This window comes from Ochotona princeps, chromosome 5 (assembly GCF_030435755.1).
Source record: "Ochotona princeps isolate mOchPri1 chromosome 5, mOchPri1.hap1, whole genome shotgun sequence".
In the NCBI taxonomy this organism is placed as follows: Eukaryota; Metazoa; Chordata; class Mammalia; order Lagomorpha; family Ochotonidae; genus Ochotona; species Ochotona princeps.
Genome location: NC_080836.1, coordinates 41,166,857 through 41,187,833, shown reverse-complemented (window position 1 = coordinate 41,187,833; position 20,977 = coordinate 41,166,857). Strand labels below are relative to the sequence as shown.

The following is a 20,977-nucleotide window of genomic DNA, read 5'->3' as shown; positions in this document are numbered from 1 at the left end:
CACGTAGACTGTCAGGCCTGGAGTTCACACAGCCCCCAGCCAAGCAAGTAAGGCAGAAATCACAAAAGCAGAAAATACTGAGGTTCTTCACTGAACACCTCACTTCTGCTCATACCGCATTCATTATCCAGAGGTTACAAGAAGACTGGGAAATAATTAGCTTGGTGGCCATGTGCTCTGTGCTATCAGCGAAAGTCAAGTGTCAGAGGTAACTACCCTGAGCTTAGTAAAACTAAGTTTAGATTAACACGGTAGCTGATTGGTAGATTCTGCTCTTTGTCAATAGTGATTTCTTCTACTTTTTAATTAGAATTGTAGTATATACAGAACTTAAGCATACAGGTATGGGAACTGAAGCCAACACAGTGGTGTAGTGTGAGTCCCTGCCTGCAGCGCTAGCATAAAACAGCAGCTTATGGCCCAAGAGGCTGGGACCCTCCTACCATATGGAGGACTCATGAAGCTCTTGACATCTGGCTTTGGCCTGGTTCAGCACTGGCTGTTTAGAACATCTGGGAAGTGAACCAGCAGCTACAAGATCGTGTTTCTCTCTTGTTCCTTTCTCTATACGGCTCTTTCAAATATATATATTTTTCAAGATAAAATTCCAGAGTATATGCTTTAAAACACATCATCCTAATGAGCCGAAGGCAGTCCCGGTGCCCCTCTGCCACAGGGGAGGAGAGGGCAGTGAGGGAAGCAGAAGGAAGTCGGCTTTGCCAAGGCGCTAAGGACATTCCGGTGAGCATCAGCCCTGTCTGCCATGCCACGTCCGTTTTTCCTGGCCGTTCCTAACCCAGCAGCTAGCTTCTGTCTCTGTTCTTGGAGGTCTCCTTTGAGCAAAAGACATTCTCAGACTCCCATAGTTTTAAAATGGTACACTGCAGACATGACCTTCAAAGAGAGGCCTTTCCTTCTGAGTGCTTGCCTTGTTTGTTGCCTCATTGATAAGGCTGTAATTTCTGTGGCTGAATTCCTAAGTAACATGGTCGAGTGGGTGGCTTTGCTCTGTCTAGTCAGAACAAGAATCATTGCCATGTCTCTCTTTCCCTCAGATACAATGGATTTAACAAGAGAATCTGCCTTTTTGTGTGCAATGCAGTTCAGTATCTAATATCCTTATCTGCAGGAATTCATTGCTGAAGTTATGTAACAATGTTTTCCTCTTTCCAAGCAGACTGTCCTTCTTCCGCCTGGGTTCAGTTCCAAGACCACTGTTACATCTTTATTCAAGCCGTCACAGCAGAGAGCATAGAGGATGCCAGAAGCCAGTGTACTGACCACGGTAAGGGACTTACTCTTTCCCCCCCCCCCCCAAATTAGTTAACTATGTCAACTAATTCTGTGTACAGAAGTGTTCCCATAATCCTTAAAATGAAAGTACAACTTTTATTCTACTAAACACACACCCCAAGCAGGATTGGGTGTACGTAAATTTTTTGAGTTGGAAGACAAGTGAATGATACTGTGCAAAGCCTAGTCACAGAGGCTCAGGCACAGCAGTGTCTGCTAACATGGGTGCCTGTGCCAAGCACCGCAGGTAAGCATATTTATGTCTATTTATAGGTCTTTGTTTATTGACTTTCATTTTTCTTTTATCAAGAGAGGAAATTTGGTTGCTCAGAGTCACACTGGTCATACTTGAAAGGGCCATGATTCAAACAGTTTTGTTGGATTTTAAGCAAGAAGTTAATATGCTCTATTATTCTGCCCTAAAAATGCCGTTTCAGGCATAAAGTGTTGACAAAATCAGATTATATTTAGAAGCAGGAGGTATGACTGATTTTTAAAAATTAAAAGGCTATTTGACAGAATATGTAACTCAGTGTTTTTTTTTTTCTGGGAAGTACCTTTCTAAATTCGTAATGGGAAATATCTTAAATAAAGTGTCAGTTTTAAAGGGTTTGTAGAAGGCATTTTGCCATGTTTAAGATGCCAGTGTCCCACACTGGAGCGCCTGGCTTCAGTAGGAGCCTGGGTGCCTCCAGGCAGTGCAGCCCATGGATGGCAGCAGTGAGGGCTCGGGCCTGCCAGCCATGTGGCAAAGCTGCAGTGAGTTCCTGGCTCCCAGCTGTGGTCCTCGCTCTGCCCTGGCTGTTGTGTTTGGGAAGTGAACCAATAGCTGCAAGTTTTGTTTTTTGTTTTTTGTTTGTTTCCTTTCCCTGCCTTTCAAATCGATTTTAAAAATACTTTAAAAACTTTTTTTAAAAACAAATCTAGAATACGTACTTGGATGTAATTTCTGTATGTGGCTTTTGGAGCGTTGTTACCATACTGTTAAGCCTCTGATTGTTAAAACGTGTTAGCTCAAATTAGAACTACCATGAGTTACCATTCTGTCCAGTTGCATATCTGAGTTGGTGTTATAAGAGTTCTTGATTCTTTTTCTGACTCTTCCTATGTTTTTTGAAGTTTTATCTGTTTGAAAGGGAGAGATAGACAGAGATACATACGGGGAGAAAGAGATATCTCTTGTATGCCAGTCCATTCTAGTTTCCTACAATAGCCCCTCACTGGGTCTGAAGCCAGACAGTGGGAACGCAATCCAGGGCTCTGTGGGAGAGAGAGGGATACAGCCCCTGCAGCCGTCACACAGCCTCTTAGGGTCTGCACCAGCAGGAAACTGGGGTCAGGATGAGAGCCAGCTGGCAAATTCAGCCATGCCATTATATGGGACATGGGTCACCAGCAGGTCTAGTAGCCACCTAAATCCTTCATGTTTTAAGTGCTTTTTATTGCTGTAGGAGACCACATCTCTTGACCTTTCATTAAATTTATTCTGAGACACATTCACAACTCTAGCATTCAGGAATGCCTTTACTTAGAAACAGACTTCACAAATTTAACATTTTGGAGGACTATCAAATTCTATTTCCATTTATTAGTAAAGGAATAAATACAGAGTTCTAAATCTTATTTTTAAAAGTATCACATAGTACTGAATACATATTGCTTCCGTTGGAAAACTTCTTAATCCCAAGTAGGGATTAAAAATACAGACAAAATGTCCAACGTGCCAATATGGTTTTACTTCAAGGTAATTGAATAAAATAGCACAAGACTCTTTTTCAATTGCAAGATTTTAAAAAATGGGTTAGTATTTTTTTAAAGAATATTAGGCATACTTAGATATAACCACGGATTTTAATAACATAAATTACATCTAGAAAGTCAGCAAAAACATGTTCTTTTATGTAGTAGCATGTGTGAATCTTGGCATCAAAATTCATTAGCCAGCTTTAATTATTATCTCACTTAAGCAACTCTTTCTAGAGGCATAATTAGTACTTCTTGATTTCTCTGATTAAAATAGAGTTAGCTAGCTATTATTTTCTTCAAACAAAGCAAAACTAAATTAAAAACACTCAATACCTTGGTGGATTTCTATCTTGATTCCTTGAAGTCCATTAGTTCTACTTACTGAAGCAGAGTGGCTGTTTCAGAGGTTTAAATTATATACAAATATGTCTTGTGAAAATTATATCTTTTTCCCTGGTAAACAATTGATCAATTGTTATTACTGACTTGATTTTTCTAAAGTTCAAATAACCCTTTTAATTATTTGATAATAAAATACTCTTGCTTCCAACTAGAGCCTTCCAGTTCATTAGTCAATCAAAAAACTTGCTAAAAATAGTATCATTATTGTGTATTTTGGGGTAGTGTAGCATTTTTCTTCAGATTATGCTGACATGGCTAGTTTGCTATGTATGAAGAAGCATGAGGAATAGCAGAACATTTATATTAGAATAAAATATAAAGTTACCAAAAAAAAATCGTGTTTTTTTTTTTTTTTTTTTTTTGTCAGAAAGATGCAGGCAGATTTTGCAACCATTGGTTCACTTACCAGATGGTTCCATTGGCCATGGCTGGGTCAGGCGGAAGTGAGAAGCCAGGAGATTCACGTGGGTCTCCCATGTCGGTGGCAGGGGCCCAAGCACTGGGACCATCTACTGCTGCTTTTCCCAGGCTGTTCTTGGAGCTGTATCAGAGGTGGAGTAGTGGAGAATAAAACCAGTGCCCATATGGGATGCTAGTGGCGTAGAAGCCAGTGCTTTACCTGCTATGCCACAATGGTGTCCCAAAATGGTATCTTAAAAGGGGCCCAGCATGGTAGCCTAGTGGCTAAAGTCCTCACACTGGTACCCATAGGGATCCCATATGGGCACTGGTTTGTGTCCAGTGGTCCTGCTTCCCATCTAGCTCCCTGCTTGTGGCCTGGAAAAGCAGCCGAGAATTGCCCAAAGCCTTGGGACCTCCACCCACGTGGGAGACCTGGAGGAAGCTCCTGGCTCCTAGCTTCGCAACAGTGAAGCTCTGGCCATTGTGGTCACTTGGGGGAGTGAATCAGCAGACGGGAGATATTTCTCTCTGTCTCTCTCCTCTCTGTATATCTGACTTTCCAATAAAAATAAATCTTAAAAAAAAAAAACCCACTACTAATTGGATATAGTACTTTAAGGCTTCAGTAAACTGCTCATAAATATTCCCAGGATTCTGTGCTTGTTTACCTGATGTGCTAATCAAGTGCATTAATATACTGCTTTTCTAGTGTTATTTGTTATGGGGTGCAGCCAGTGATAGTGGGCAAATGAAATTTGGCTGGGTCCCCTATCCTCTGTCCTGAAGGTGGGTCCTAACAGCAATGGAATGATAATTCCATCCTCAAGCACTTCCCCCACGTCCTAATTTAGCCAGCATATTGGATGCAGACAAGTCCAATTAGTCTAGGCATTTTCAGCTACAAGCCCAGTTCCTGTTCCTGCTCATCCCAATGAGCACCAATTAACTCCTTAACTCACAACACTTAGGTATTCGCTCCTGCCCACCTGTGACTCACCTATCAACTGAGAGGGGCCGGCATTGCATTGTTGTGTAACCACTCCCCTCACAAGCCCCTTTAAAAGGCCCAGGAAGCAGGGCCTCTCTCTGGCTGTCTCTTTCTCTCTCTTTCTGGCCAGATGCTTCCATTATGCTAGCACCTCGACTCTTGGCTGACCCAGGACAGGTGATCCCCTGACCATGGTCCCTGTGTTCTGCTTAGATAGAGAAATGGTTATAATAATGTTGTTACTGGTTTGTGTGCTGTCAGGAGTTCCAGGAGGGGTGAGGCCAAGCAGTAGTGGAATGTGGGCAGAGAAGCCAGGGAAAGGTGAATGTCTGCAGCTTTCTAAGTGTGTCCAGGTTCTTTGTAAGTGTGTCCCGGTTATTCATTGCACGTCTCTTAGGATAACTTATATTGTTGGGGAAGCTGGGACATAGGTCTTTAGCTTAATGGATGGACTTAAGGATAATGACCATTGCTCCTTTTGGGATTATGATTGGTTGGATTGCTGTATGGACTTGTGATTTGCTATTGTGCTCTATTATCACCAAGCTTGGTTAATAAAGACTCCTTAATAAGCCTTAGACATGTCTGGTGTGATCTCGCTCGCACCCTGTAACATTATTCATTTGGGAAATTATGTTAAATTGTTTCTTACTTTGTAACACTTACCTTTAGTTTATGCATAATCTAATAAATATCTTCAGTATTTACTTTTCATGATATATTAGCTGTCACTAGCCATAAAAAGAACTAGAGATGATCCAAATCCTAGCAGACAGTGTCACTTGGAATGTGTTGTTAAAGAAAATAGTTTGAGCACTCGCATTCTTTGGGGATTTGTGCGGTTGTTTGTTTAAGAAAGTAAAAGTGTGTAGTATTTGCCTGCCATAGTAAGAGTCTACAGTTTAATTAGCTAACAATGGTAAAAGGCATTGAAGTTCCATCAGCTGCCACAATGTCAGAGAAAACAATGCAAATGTACCTCATCTGAGATACTGAAGTCTAATTAAAAAAAATTGTTTACTTTTATTGGAAAGCAGATTTAGAGAGAGGAGAAACAGAAAGATCTTCCATCTGCTGGTTCACTCAGATAGCTACAATGGCTGGAGCTGAGTTGATCTGAATCCAGGAGCCAGGAACTTCTGTCTCCCATGCAGGTGCAGGGTCCCAAGGCTTTGGGCCATCCTGCACTGCTTTCCCAGGCCACAATCAGGGAGCTGGAAGGGAAGTGGAGCAGCCAGGGCATGAACTGGCACCCATATGGGATGCTGGCACTTGCAGGCATTTAATTAGCGAACTGAGCCATTGCATTGGCCCCTGAAGCCTAAATAACCCAGTCAAACATCAGAGTACTTTGGGCCCGGCGGCGTGGCCTAGCGGCTAAACTCCTCCCCTTGAACGCCCCGGGATCCCATATGGGCACCGGTTCTAATTCCGGCAGCTCCACTTCCCATCCAGCTCCCTGCTTGTGGCCTGGGAAAGCAGTGGAGGACGGCCCAATGCATTGGGACCCTGCACCCGCGTGGGAGACCCGGAAGAGGTTCCAGGTTCCCGGCATCGGATCGGCGCACACGGGCCCGTTGCGGCTCACTTGGGGAGTGAATCATCGGATGGAAGATCTTCCTGTCTCTCCTCCTCTCTGTATATCCGGCTTTCCAATAATAATAAAATCTCTAAAAAACAAACAAACAAACAAAAAATCAGAATACTTCAAAAAGTTCATGGAAATACATATTGTAAAAAAAATCTATTAATGAATTGCACATTTTTATTGTATCAAAAATAAATTTATATGTTGATTCCATTTCCCATAAACTTTTTGAAATATCGTATTAGTTCTATTGAGGATTTACCTACATTGGCAATTAATCACACACCACAAGTACTAGGTAAGACAGAGTAAAATCTCTATGACATTTAATAATCAGCTGGAGCAAAAGTCACCCTGGAATTTTCTTTAGCGGATTTATTTTTATTGGAAAGGCAGATTCACAGAGAGGAGAGACAGAGAGAAAAATCTTCTGTCTGCTGGTTCACTCCTCAAGTGGCTGCAACTGCCGCAGCTGAGCTGTTCTGAAGTCAGGAGCCAGGAGCTTCTTCCAGGTCTCCCATGTGGGTGCAGGGTTCCAAGGCTTTGGGCTGTCCCCTACTGCCGTCCCAGGCTACAAACAGGGAGCTGGAAGAGAAGGAGCGTCCAAGACACAAACCAGTGCCCATATGGGATCCCTATGCATGCAGGACAGGGATTTAGTCACTAGGGTATTGCATTGGGAGCCTTCTCCTCCCCCACCCCCCTGTAGCATTTTTTAAAAGATATTTATTTGAAAGGCAGTTAGAAAAGTGGAAGAGAGTTTTCTGTCTACTGGTTCTCGTCCTCGTATGATGACAGTGGCTGAACCCAGGAGCCAGGAACTTCCACCAGGTCTCCCACATGAGTGTAGGGGTCAATTACTGGGCCATTCTCCACTGCTTTCCTACGTACTTTAGCAGGAAGCCGAATTGGAAGTGGAGCAGCCAGGAATTGAACCAGCGCCCACATGGGATGCAGGTGCCTAAGGCAGTGGCTTAACTTGCTATACCACAGTGCCAGTAGCCCCATGCTATCATTTTTAATACAGAACTGACTTGGAAAAAGAGCCTTGTTGAATTCTGGCTTTAGACTAATTGAAGTCGTATTTTACGGGTCAGATTGATTTTTTCCTTTCTTTATAAGTCGTTTCTACACAGTGCATGACCACTACAGGACTTGTAATACATAGGCAAATACAAGAAACACCTTAAACTTCAGTAGCCTAAGACAGTGACTAGCATTTTGATAACTATGCTTCTAGATTTTTTGTAAACATATTTTAATCTTTAAAGATGAAAATGGGATATAACTAGACCCCACTGTTATGTAATGCGCCTTTTTCCTATGTGGCAGCAAATACAGAATACGTATTTCCTAGCAACTGTACATTTTTTATTCTTTACTTTATGACACAATTTAATAGGCATTGGGGTTTCCCCTCCACTGTCCCCCCATTGTTCTCCTCTCTAGTCTTTCAATAGGTGTCATTCGAAACCCTCAGAAGTCCATCACACTGTGGTTGAGGTGTCTCCCAACAATGTAGGGGCTTATCTGTCCTTTCGCTGTGAGACCATCCTTGTATTGCAAGTACCGGAATATACTTCTCTGTTTCTGTCGGCAACTGTACATTATTCAACTACAGAGCTACACCTCTATTGAAAGACTGGAACCCCACACTTGTGGGTTCCAGTCTTTCAGTGCCACGAGCAATGTGATGGTTACATCAGTTTGTGATTGGCAGACACAATTTGTAGCATTTGTGAATACTGGATTAATAATTGCGCCTAAGCAGAGCCAGCGACTACCCTAGCATAAACTATTGAGGAATGGTGAGTCAAAAAGTATATACTTTTTGTAGGGTTTTTGCATCTTACCAAGTCTTAAAGATGGTACTGGTATTTACTGTTAGCAACTCAGTAGATCTGTTTTTCTACACTGAAGGTCAACACAATATACTCTGCAAGTCTGAAAGTCTGCTTATTTCCCATCCATTGACCGGTTGAATTTTTTACACATTTCTTGTATTTCTTTTGTGAAGATAAACTGCCTTTTGAATAGTCTATGACCACTGTGACTTTATACTTGAACAATATGGTGCTTTTCTGGGAAACTTCTGTTACTGTAGTTCTATTCCTTTGTTAAATGTTCGAAGGTCTCTTTTTTAAGGGTGTAATTCATAATTTTTGACTAGCCCATGGTTTTCATTGATTTTGGATTATGCTGGGTTTTTTTCTCCTTAAAATAATTTCAGGAGCAGACCTGCTAAGCATACATAATGAAGAAGAAAATACTTTCATACTGGAAACTTTGCAGAAGCAATGGAAAGGCCCAGAGGCTATCCTACTAGGCATGTTTTATGACACAGATGGTAAGTTATACTTATCTTGTGGGACATGACCTTCCATTTCCTTTCTATCAGTAACACTCATGCTTTTAGATTTTTTAAATTCTGTGGTTCAAGTTCAAGTTCAGCTTTCCTGTGACCTCTGGTTACCACATGTTCAGCTTGCAGCTACTGTTCCACAGCTTTTCCCTAAACAGCAGTGTTCCCCAAGTGAGCCTCTCTTCCGGAGTAAAATATGGTTCTTGGCTCAGTTTTTGTAATAGGGCATATTTGCAAAACAGGGCATGATGACATCAATTAATGAGAATTATTGGGGCTGTATTTATGGAAATGTTTATGATCAGGATAAAACCAGAAAATGCATACATAAATTTTTAAATGGAACGAAATTACTAAACTATTAACATTTTAATTATTTTTCTTGACTCTTTCCATGGAAAACATTTTTTCTTTAAACAAAATCTTTTCCAGAACTCTGAAACTAATCCTTTTCGACAGTTTCCTTGTTCAAGCGTATATATATGTGTGTGTATATGTATACATAGATTCCTTCTGCTAATTTTAAAGCAAAGGTTTAGATAAGACTTACTTTAGTAGCACCCCTAATTAATCCCTACAGCCTTTTCCTTTGCTACCTTTTAAAATAGTCACTGCTAACAGTATTCCTCAATTGACAGATGCGAGTTTCAAGTGGTTTGACAATTCAAATATGACATTTGATAAGTGGACAGACCAAGATGATGATGATCTGGTTGACACCTGTGGTTTTCTACAAACCAAGACAGGTGAATGGAAAAAAGGAAATTGTGCAGTTTCTTCAGTAGAAGGAACACTTTGTAAAGCAGCCAGTAAGTATTACTGAAGGTCTTTTTTCATTCGAAGGGTGGGGAGATCAAGTTTGGTTTAGAGATTATTGTGTCTCATTAAGCACAAAATGTAAGGCTAAAGAATATTTTGCTGCTACACTTTCTATACTAGCCAAAAACGGAGTTCCTGTGCTTTGGAGGTAAGAGTTAATCATGTGAATTAGGTGTCACTGTATTCTGTTGATGAGAGCTTTAAGAGGTCAGTTTCTTGTGCTGTTACAGAACCTGTCACAGACCGTTTACATATGATTTGATTGAGCAGAAGTGGTGAATATTCATGTCACTTCAGACTATAATGTTACTTTAAAGGATATTAGAGCCACTTAATATCTGCTTAGGCAAAGAAAATTGCATCAGTTTATTCATTCTGGATTAAAATATATAAATTTTCTTCTGACCCATCAGAATGCTTCTTTAAATAAAAAATTAATTTTTATTGGAAATGCAGATTTACAGAAAGGAGAGACAGTGATCTTCCACCTGCTGGTTCACTCCCCAGGTGGCTGTAATGCTTGGGACTGAGCTGATCCAAAGCTAGGAGCCTAGTACAGGGTCCCAAGGCTTTGGGCTATCCTCTACTAATTTCCCAGGCTATAAGCAGGGAGCTGGATGGGAAGTGGAGTAGCTGGGACACAAACTGGCACCCATATGGTATCCCAGGGATACAAGATAAGTGTTAAGCCACTAGGCTACCGCGCCAGCCACGGAATGCTTAATGAACAATAAAGTCCTGGTCCAAAATAGGTTTTTTTTTTAAAAAGCATGCAGAAGCTTGTTCTAAATTTACAAACTAAATATTTTCTCATTAGGGAATTTATATTTTGATAGAATTTGGTGTTTGAAACATGACACTAATAGTCATTTTCTTTTTTTGTATCCTTAAAATTCTCTGAACTATAATCCCAAACTCAACATCTGGATCTCATTATTTCCTGTTTACATCTAGAATTACACTTTACTTATTTAAGCCATCTAGACAGAGACAGAACAGTCCTATCTGAAACTACATCTGGCTCTGCTCATTTTCTTTTTCTATGCCTCGAGTTATGTAATTACATCCATTTGTCTGGGGTGGGTTGGCAGCATCTAGCCTATGGGCCACACAGACCCTCAAAATCATTTGGTCTGGTTCTACTGGTCCAATTTTCAAGTTGATAATTTCTGCTATGTCCCATGAATTCTAAGTATCAAAATAATCACTGGCAGAATATACATTCCCCACCTCTGAATTCAGACAGAGAGAGACAAAGCGCTCCCAGCCACGTGCTCACCCTTGGCTCAGCAGGGACTGAGCCAAGCTGGAAGTCTTTCAACAATGAAATGTCTCCCACAGGGAGGCAAGACGCTGCAGTCAGGAGCCCAAACATGAATTTAGGTACTCCAGCATGCTTCCACACTACTAGGCTACACATATCTACTCCACACAAACTTCTTTTTGTAAGAGATTTTACTTGAAAGTCAGGGTTAGAGAGAGGGAGAAACCGAATCTTCCATCTGCTGGTCCTCTCCCCAGATAGCTACAAGGGGCAGAGCTGGGCTAGTTCTTAGAGCAAGGAACAAGTTTTGGGTCTCCCAGAATGACACAAGGCCTTGAGCCAGCCTCCACTGCTTTCCCAGGCCATTAGCAGGGAGCTGGATTGCAACTGGAGCAGCCAGGACTCGAACTGGCATCCAGATGGGATGCTGGCACCGCAGGTGTGGAAGATTAGCTGACCCCATCACACACATTTTAACTTAACATAGCAAGGAGCTTAACTAAGTTTTCTTTTTTTTTTTTTTAAAGATTACATATTTTTTGGAAACTCAGATATACAGAGAGGAGGAGAGACACAGAGGAAGAGCTTCTGTCTGCTGATTCACTCCCCAAGCGGCCACAACGGCTGGAACTGTGCTGATCCAAAGCCAGAAGCCAGAAGCCTGCTCTGGGTCTCCCACATGAGTGCAGGGTCCCAAAGCTTTTGGGCCGTCCTCTACTGCTTTCCCAGGTCACAAGCAGGGAACTGGATGGACAGTGGGGGCAGCAGGGATACAAACGGTGCCCATATGGGAGCAGGGTACATTCAAGGCACGGGCTTTGGCAGCTAGGGTACCGTGCCGGGCTGGACTATATCTAGTTCTACAGTAACATGTAAATACTTTTCAATACTTTTATGGTGGTAGCATCAAAAGTTCAAATATTTGGATTTTAAAAATTGGCTCTTTTAGGGCTGCTGTTGTGGCTTAACTGATTAAGCATCCCAGCTGCGACCCTTCCCATTATCTCCCTGTTAATGCACCTGGGAAAACAGCAGAAGATAGGCCAGGCATGTGGGTCCCCTGCACTCACATGGATGAGCTGGACAAAGATTCTGGACTCGGCCTGGCCTAGTCCTAGCAGCCGCAGCCATCTGAGGAGTGGACAGCAAATGGACGATCTTTCTACTGCTCCCTCTCTGTAAGTCTTTCAAATAAGTAAAAATAAAATTTAAATATGGTTCTATTTATATACCTCAGGGTACATAAATCTTAAATGATTATACCAAAGGATCAGAAAGTATAAACAGATCCATGCTAATGAGTCAAGGTTATTTTAACTTTATTATGTTTTCTACAGCTTCTCCAACCACAATGTTCTTACCTCCTTCACCTGATTACCTTTGAGTTCCCTTATTTTTCTACCACCCAAGCTAACAAATTTGGATATCTGTAGCTTTCCTTAAAAACCAATTAAAAATAAGTATAAAAGCAGTAGACTCATGAACAATAAGCTGTTTAAAGTGTTCATTTTTGTAACTTAATTCAGTCTTATAACAAAGCATAAATTTATTAATTTCTAAAAATTTTCTTGTGTTTTAGTACCATATGAAAAGAAATATTTATCAGGTAAGTAACAGTCTTACTTTATAACCCCACGATTAAAGATACATTAAAATCTTAATGTTAAAATCCTACTGCAAACTCTTTCAAAAGCTAATTGTGTAACATAAAGTAGATGTGAAAAGGAATCTTAGCTTTGTAAAGAGTTGGTATTTTAAATCCAACTGGAAACTCTATATGATAAGAAGTGTGACTGGGTGGGCCAGGCCAGGCCAAGGCTTGCAGCAGGGGTCCTTAATCCACATCTCTCCCATGGTGCCAGTACCTGCTGTCTCCACACAAGCAGCAGCACCTGCTCACGATGTCCTGACACGACCCAAGCAGGCCAATAACGGATTTATGTGTGAATCTCAAATCCTAAGTGCTGCACCATGTCCTCACCTCGGAAATCCTGTACCAACGGCTCTGCTCTCATGTAACAACAAATGTCTTACCAGATTAGTAGGTCTCATTCTAACTAGTTAGTATTAATTGAAATAATGGGTATTGAAATAATTTAAAGGATCAAAATGTACCTGTAAAGAGAAAATAATTAAAAAATTTTCAATTAGTTGGGTCCTTTATTAGTATATTTAATACAAGTAAATGCCTTCCCAAGGCTGTGTTTCTCTCTGCTGAGCCTCTAAGCATCAGTTTCCCTCAACTGATTGAACTAAGCACCTACAGAAAATTCCAAGGACGCTGAATAGGGAAAAAAATCAGCAAGTTGTAACTTTAAGAAATACATAAAAAATAGTGATAGCTGAATGGAAGCAAAAAAATCAAAATGTGGCTCTTAGTATTTTTCTGTGAAGAAAACTTTAAATCCCAAAAACCTAGATGAACCATTAAACATCACTAACAAGTACCTAAAAATCACTATTTCTTGGGAGGGAGACTATGATTATGCTTTCAGAACTGTATGTACTGACCCTGTTCAACATAAAGTCTTCCTTTAGGAAGGAAAAGCTAAAGATGACACAATAGGATTGTAGTCTAGAGCCCGATTTCCACCTTAGGATTCTCAGCCCAGAGCCAAGAATTGCAAGTAGTACTATTCTGAACCATGGCCACTTTTCAAACCAAGAAATACAAACCTTGATAACAAATGAATAATTATTTTTCTCACCAATGTGGAAAATTATCAAGATGATAGACTTAGTAATGAAATCTGTGTTGTCTAAAAATGCATTGTTTGTAGTTTATATTCCTTGGTCTAACATATTCTTTTCTTTTTCAGATAAACAGATTTTAATATCAGCTTTGGTGATTGCTAGCACAGTCACGTTGACAGCTTTGGGAGCAATCATTTGGTTCCTTTACAGAAGACATTCTGACTCTGCTTTTACTACAGCGTTCTCAGTAGCACCCCGGTCACCTTATGACGATGGCTGTGTTTTGGTAGTCGCAGAAGAAAATGAGTGTGGTATTCAATTTGACTAACTTTTTGGTAACCTCAGACTAAAATATCAAATGACTTGAGATTCCCGTGCAAGATTTTTTAATATGAAATGTGGACATCAAAAACTAGAGATTTTATGGTATTCCTTATTCCAGTAATGGCACTTGCATGTTCTCATTGTAAACAAACTCATTTTTTAAATCATCATAAAAACAGGCTTTACAAAGGGAATTATAAAATCTAGGTTAGTGTTTCAGTACAGAAGCTTGTAGCTGAAGCAAAGCTTAAAGACAAAGTACAGTAGACATAGATAAAAAGTCTAACCTGCTTATTTTACCTGTTCTTTTTTGCTCACATGTGAACTATGATCTAATCCCAAAGGAGAAATAAACCTAATTTTTAGGTAAGCCATACATTTAAATATCCTAGATACTGATTACTTGGAAAGATAATCCCTCTCATAGTTGTATTTCCCTTTATGACTTAGATGAAAATTTTACAATTTTAAGAACCTTTACCAGTTTTACAGTCTCACTAGTTTGACACACACCATTTTGGAACACAAATACTATAAAAATGGTTAAAGTTTTCAGAAAACTTTATAAACATTTTGGAACAAAAATACAGCCTTATCACAAAAGATAGAAAGCTGGCAATAAGGTTAACACTTTAAAATGTTTTTCTTGCCAGAATGCTGATACAACCTACCTCTGGCTCCCAAAGGGTTTATAAATTTTATACTTCAATCGCGTGAGATCTGGGTAAGCAAATCAGAAGAAAAACTAGGTTTGACTACAGTGATGATGCTCAAACTTTCAGTGGGTTATACTCTTAAGAAAGGTGAAAGTAAGCTGAAATAAGTGATTTTGTTCAGTATCTTTCATAGCTCATAAACCATGTTTGTAAAAGATAAAGAATGCATAGAAGTCACAAGGAAAAATGTTTACAGAAGCCTGAAGCTTCAAGTAATCTCTAATCCACGTCCCATCAATTATCAGATTTTCTTAGTGCAGGATGAAGTCTCCGTATGGTTGAGTAATACCAAGAAAACTGAAAGCCTTATGCCATCTGTTTTCATTGACCTGAATAAAAAAGCAAGTCTTCAAAATTACTGTCATTGCAAGACACAAATAATTATAAAGTGGGGACAGAAAACTAAACAGTAAGGCTATGTAGTACTGGCAGTATTACACTAGTTGTACTCCATAAACAGTCATGTTTTTTCTAATTGTAAATTTGATCATTTGTGTATGACTGAGATGTCTATTTGTTTATAGGCTATGAATACTAATGGTGATCCGTTAACTGGAATTCCCTACTCAAGTTCTTCCAGTCCTTTAAAAACTTATCACCAATTATTTTGAATCTCCAGAATTACAACGTCCAGTTAACCACAAGTCACATGTAGATATTCAAAGTTACAGTTTAAGATTCAGTTCCTCATTTACAATGGCTACGTTTCAAGTTTTTAAAATCACATGTGATTAGTGGCTAGCTTGGGCAGTACATTGTACTGAGCAGTTTACATTACAGACAGTATTAGTGAACAGTGGTACTCCAGGCTCTCCCCTGCTATACAACTCCCACACTGCTAATTTTCCTATGTTATGTTTTGACAGTTTCTACTTAATGACACCACTTTCAGAAAAAGCTGTTTTAAAAAACTTTCACATTCTCATCAGGACAAAAGGCCACAGTAACGAAGTGCTAAATCACAGTTACATATCAGAATGTAGAAACTGCTTTCTTCAGCACCTTCCTTCTAGGTAATGATAACACTCTCTTACGTGTCTGGCAGATACCTTGGGAGATCACCATTTGAAGGTACATATAGTCTTGGGATTCTGTAATCCTTATAGTAGCATGTGGTCTCTTGTTCAGCATTTAAGTGATAACTAATGCAAGATGTTCCCCTTATTCCTCTGGTGTCACATTTACATGGGATTAGATGCTAATGACAGCACTTGAATGGTAAATAGTACTGTGAAATCTCAAAACTCAAGACTTAAACTGTTATCACTGTCATGTAGCATTTAATGACAACATTAAATACAGATTAAGTCATAAGCACATTGATGGAGTGTTTTGTACCGTTAACATTTTTAAATGAAATTGTGGATGAGCAGAAGACACTTAAGTTTCAAACCGAATTGTAAAAACTTTTAAGCATTCCTCAGGACCCACAGAACATACCAAAATTTTGTATTTTTTCTGAGTAAGGAAACGAAAAGATAAAAGGGAAAAAAAGTTAGACCAGTATTTCAAAAGTATTTATATTGTATGAAACAGAATTTGAAATTTTAATAAAATTCTTGGCTATGAGGTGTGATGGTTTTTGTGAGCACCAGTTAAAAGGAAATATTTGAAACTAAAATTAATTGATCCGTACATACTTTATTTCAAGCCAAAATTTTACATAAGACCAACAAACTAAGTGAGGGCAAACTGTTCACATTGGAGAAATTACATAGTTTGTATTCGGGTTCTGAAAAGGAAATTTGCTGACATAACATCAGACTTTATCCTAATACCACCTGAAGATGTTTTAAGCATTTCTTAATGGTGTTGACAGAGGAGAAATACAGTGTTATGAAAATACACACAACTCATGACAGTGTAGGCCTACTGATAGTGAACAGGTAATATTCATCTGTTCTCTGAAGAGATAGTGAAAAATATTAATAATCACCAAATAAATCCTCAGAATTACCAAGGAACAGTTAAAAACGACCAGAATCCAAACAGGTTATTTATATCATATTTATCTATAAAGTGACAACACTAAAAAACACATTGAAAACCAGTGTTTTAAACTTTGAATGTGGGATTTAAAAACATTCCAATAACTTGAAATTGCAATAATTTTTTTTTTTTTAAAACCAAACAGCATTTGACTGGCAATTCATGTCTAATTATAGCTGTAATATTCCCAAAAAGAATATCTACATTCTATGGCCTATCAAATATAATCTCCATTTTGCAAATTAATACAAAAGTTTAACCATCATTTATACATTTTATATTTCTAAAAATTAGGTTCTGCTAAATTTAGAATTCAAATTAAATTTGAAACCTAATATGTTCTTTATGACCTTCTCCCCATTCTTAAAAAAACAATTTTTTTTTAAAACACTGGAAGCAAATGATTATCAAAATGTGACTGCAACTTAAGGCATTTCAAAAGGAAAACTAATCAGGTACTATTTGGCATTTAATTTCCAAAGCAAAATTTCCACTTTTCTCACTAGGAAGAGACTAACACGAACCATTTTTCATAAATATGACTACAGTAATCAAAACACAAAAAAGAGCTGATGTGCACTGTTTAGATTTAAAACAAGGTTAATACTTTCCCACTTGCCAAAAATACTTCTGATGACCAGTTTATAAACATTAGATTAACTGGTCATGTTAAAAGGTCCAGCAGTTTCAATTAAGCAACACTGGAGAATATCTATACACATATGCATATATACACACATGCATATGTATATAAATATTTGTTCTATATAGTCAACATATCTAATAGGCATTCCCGCACAAAATGAATTCTTACTTAATTGCCAGTTTTAATAAAACACTTGTTCACAGACCATCCATTTGTCTTATATGAAGTTAGGCAATATCAAAGGTTCTGTTATGGTCTCCATCTTCTTCAGACTCATCCTCTGAAGCTGTTGAAAGAAAACAGGATGATCAAGAATGATTTTAAGGAGAATGAGAACAGGAAGTGTAAATATGCAGCCAGACAGCAATGACTTGTAAAACAAATTCCCAATTTAGTATACTGTTTGATCAAAATGATAAGCTATTATGACAGGGTTAGGGTGGTCTGATTGTGGGTGATGCCCATCCACAACACGCCCACCCACACACCATTTGTGATGTTATACAGTTTTATAAAAATGACAATGTTTAAAAATGTGGTTCAAGAGCATTTTCTAAAAAAGTTCTGAGATCAATCTGTGTTCATAACAGCTCATGACATAAACACTAGAGAAAAAGTGAATGTAAGGCAAGTGCTCTCACACACCTGAGTGGAATCTGGCTTATTACCGCTGCATGTTTGATGCATCCGATGAGAATGAAAAAAAATGTACATAAAATCATAGGTTATGGGTGATCTTGCAACTTACTAAAGCTATGTCTATACAATGCCAAGAAAAAATTCAATTTAGTAAGTCAAAAAAGCTTTATATAGACACAGCCTAAGTTAAGATAACTGGATTTAGTAAAAACCTTTTGTTGAGATTATTCTCCACATGGTCACAAACTTATCACTCTGCCAACATCTGACTTCAGGTTGTTCAAGAGTCATTAAGAAGCTCAAAATTTTAAAATATCCTAGACTTCTATAAACTGTTTTGATTGTGAAGAAAACTAAATATTTAACCAGCATCTTCACTATCAATAAGTACAGAATGATTTAATATACTCTACTTAAATTAATACTGGACAATTTAAGAGTATCCAGCAAATGGATCAACCTTTAGCAAAGCACAGGAAAAGTGTGCAATATTCAAGATGAAATCCATTTCTAATAAATAATACCAAATATATCATATAGCTTACTGAGTGAAATATACTATGTAATTAAATTTTATGATAGGTCATGGAAAAAGTAAACAGAATAGTTTTTAGGGAACTTTGTTGGAACCCATCTTCAAAATATATGAATGTTTTGTTAACTGTGTTAGGTGGTACACCCAGATCTTTCACTCTCAGCATTTTATTTCCATTTTTTCCCCTCTGTCTCTCACATGTTTGAAGCAGACATTGCTATGTTTGGGAAATGCAGTGTTAGTTGGACTGTTAGTTTTATTTAAGAAACAAAACAAAACCCTGTGGAAAATGTAAACTGACTCATCTCTACTAACAATACCAAATGAATTCCTACCAATTCAATCTTCACAAAACACTAATTAAACAATGAGAATGTGTTTCCTGGCTTAAAAAACAATCCTTTTTAAAAGTTAAAATTAGTATAAACTTAAGGGCAAAAATCTATCTTACAATATCCAAGGAATTAAAAGTTTCTTATGAAGACGAAGACCTCAAACTGACTTCAAAGGATGCTGAGCTTTCTCTAAAGATAAATCATGTATAACAGCCCAAGAATTCTAACGGTGAGTATACAAAGTAATCTGAGAATACATATTAAAGGACACCTCAAGGAGTGCTGTGCAGTGGGAAACCTGCTGCTTTGGGTTGAAAAATTAAATAATGGTTGAATGCATTAGTCTCAGTTTCCAGCAAAATGTTACAGACTCTAACACCTGTGGCCCCACCACTATGAAGCACCCTGGAAGCGACTGGACTTTGCAAAGGCAGAATTTACCTAAGCCTGTAAATCCACTCCATCTACGAGTCCTTCACTTAGAAGTTTGAAATGAGAACTTAATACCAAACTGCTGTTGAGCTTGCTGCATTTTAGATTAACATATAGCAAAATCTGTTAAAGAGCCAAGAGGATCTGACAAGGGGCCAAACTACTACCATCACCAAGGAAACACCCTTTAGCTTTTGCTGGAGATCCACAATCAAGAATGTTTCTTCCTTACTTTCCTGGAACCATACATAAGCTCAGAGAAAACCTGTCATAATCTTACAAAAGCTGAAAACAAGTATCAAAAACAAACAAGCAAACAAAAGAAATGTGGTTTGATTAGTAGTTAAGCTTATTATCTTCCTGATTAAAGTTCTAAAATCAGTGTGAAAAAATAATTAAAATTATATCCTTCTGTAAGTTTAAAAACTATACTTAAAACTCATGTCACTTCGACCCATATTTCCCAATCAATCATTCTGCTATACTAAGCCTATAAATGAAGCTCTAACTGGTAGAAAAGAGTGTATACTTAGGTCGTGTTCTGTGGGTTTAATTTGCAAGAATAAATTCAACAAGTCTGGGGAGGGGAAATTCCACCTACTTTCGAGATCTTCCATATGTGCCTGAAGCGTTCTTGCAAGGTTAATAAACTAGAAACAATGCAGAAAGAAATACAGTAGTTTAAATGTTGCAAATGGATCTAAATATAGAATCAGTATAGGAGATTTCATTAGTACTAAAATCAAATACCATTTTAAGCTTTTAAATAGGGGCCTTTTCCCCCTACCTCAAAAATTATATCTTAAGGGAATTACATTTAAGAACTTCAAATTATCAGCATTAATCAAATGAAACCAGTTTCTTAATTCTAAGAGCAGATACAATAATTTTTATTTATTTAAGAATAAAACTGTCGTCTTGTAAAACAAATTATAGCAGAGAAGGGATCTTAACCCATGGTAATCAAATTTTAGTGGCTAAGGGAAGAAAAAATTCAAGAGTAAGTATTTTCCTGCCTCAACCTGATACCTGTACAAGTTTGCATTTAATTCTAGACTTAGATCTTAAAATGACTTCCATTTTAATACTAATACAGAGTAATAATAAACTTTTCTTGTGAAGATATGAATTCAAAAGACCTTATATCCTTCTTGCATCATTACTCTTAACACTTAACATACCTTTTCAGAAATAATTTTAAGCCATTCAATAAATTTAAGGGCTACCAATTTGTAAAATATGCAAAGCTCAAGATACCTGCTCAAATTCTGAATGCCCCTGCTAGTGTTTTCATCTGTGACCATGGTAATCATCTGTCAGTTAGTTCCCTGTTGCAGTATCCACAGGATAAAATACAGTCCAAAGTTTTGTGTCCTTAGAAACAGTATTTTATACCTTGTATTGCAGTTGTTGCAATATCTAAACTAAAAACCCTGTACTTTTCAACATGAATTCTTACCATGAATTCTACTACATTTCTCATCAAAGTAAACATTCATAGGAACAATTTGAAGGGTATATTTATGAACACATTTAAAGATAGGAAGTGTTCATAATAATGCTAGAGTAGTAACGGATAGACCCCCAGCTCCTGCTACAGAAAATGGCCAAGACAGCAGACATTTATTTTCTCTAGTACAAAGAGCACCGTTTCCTTATTAATCTACATCTGAAAAAACTAGTCTAAATGTTATATATGGTCAATAGCACAGGCAGTAAATACCAGTTATTTTGTATTTTAAGTAGTTTGCAATATGACATGAAGAAAATCACTGATAATCTCCAAGAGGGTACTTAAACTGA

At 38.2% G+C, this 20,977-nt stretch overlaps 2 protein-coding genes across 9 annotated transcripts in view; one reads left to right on the top strand and one right to left on the bottom strand.

Annotated features, from left to right (window-relative positions):
• The window catches only part of LOC101520298 (CD302 antigen), a 117,996-nt gene extending 104,071 nt beyond the window's left edge, over window positions 1–13,925 (top strand). For 2 of the 3 annotated variants that reach the window (XM_058664548.1, XM_058664547.1), the window contains 5 exons: window positions 1,178–1,285; window positions 8,650–8,766; window positions 9,420–9,590; window positions 12,444–12,470; window positions 13,684–13,925. In XM_058664548.1, the coding sequence (XP_058520531.1) occupies window positions 1,178–1,285; window positions 8,650–8,766; window positions 9,420–9,590; window positions 12,444–12,470; window positions 13,684–13,886 (626 nt within the window). In that variant the 3' untranslated portion in view covers window positions 13,887–13,925. Of the gene's footprint in view, window positions 1–1,174; window positions 1,286–8,649; window positions 8,767–9,419; window positions 9,591–12,443; window positions 12,471–13,683 lie in introns of all 3 variants that reach the window. The other variant, XM_058664546.1, reaches the window with a different exon arrangement.
• Window positions 13,926–16,219: 2,294 nt separating this feature from the next.
• The window catches only part of MARCHF7 (membrane associated ring-CH-type finger 7), a 39,574-nt gene continuing 34,816 nt past the window's right edge, over window positions 16,220–20,977 (bottom strand). For 3 of the 6 annotated variants that reach the window (XR_009245447.1, XM_004577136.3, XM_058664543.1), the window contains 2 exons: window positions 19,776–19,824; window positions 16,220–17,519 (listed from right to left, as the gene is read on the bottom strand). Coding sequence is in view for 4 of the 6 variants with exons in the window: in XM_004577136.3 (XP_004577193.1) it covers window positions 17,461–17,519; window positions 19,776–19,824 (108 nt within the window). In the remaining 2 variants the exon portion in view is untranslated. The remainder of the gene's footprint in view (window positions 17,520–19,775; window positions 19,825–20,977) is intronic. The other 3 variants (XR_009245448.1, XM_058664542.1, XM_058664544.1) reach the window with 1 other exon arrangement.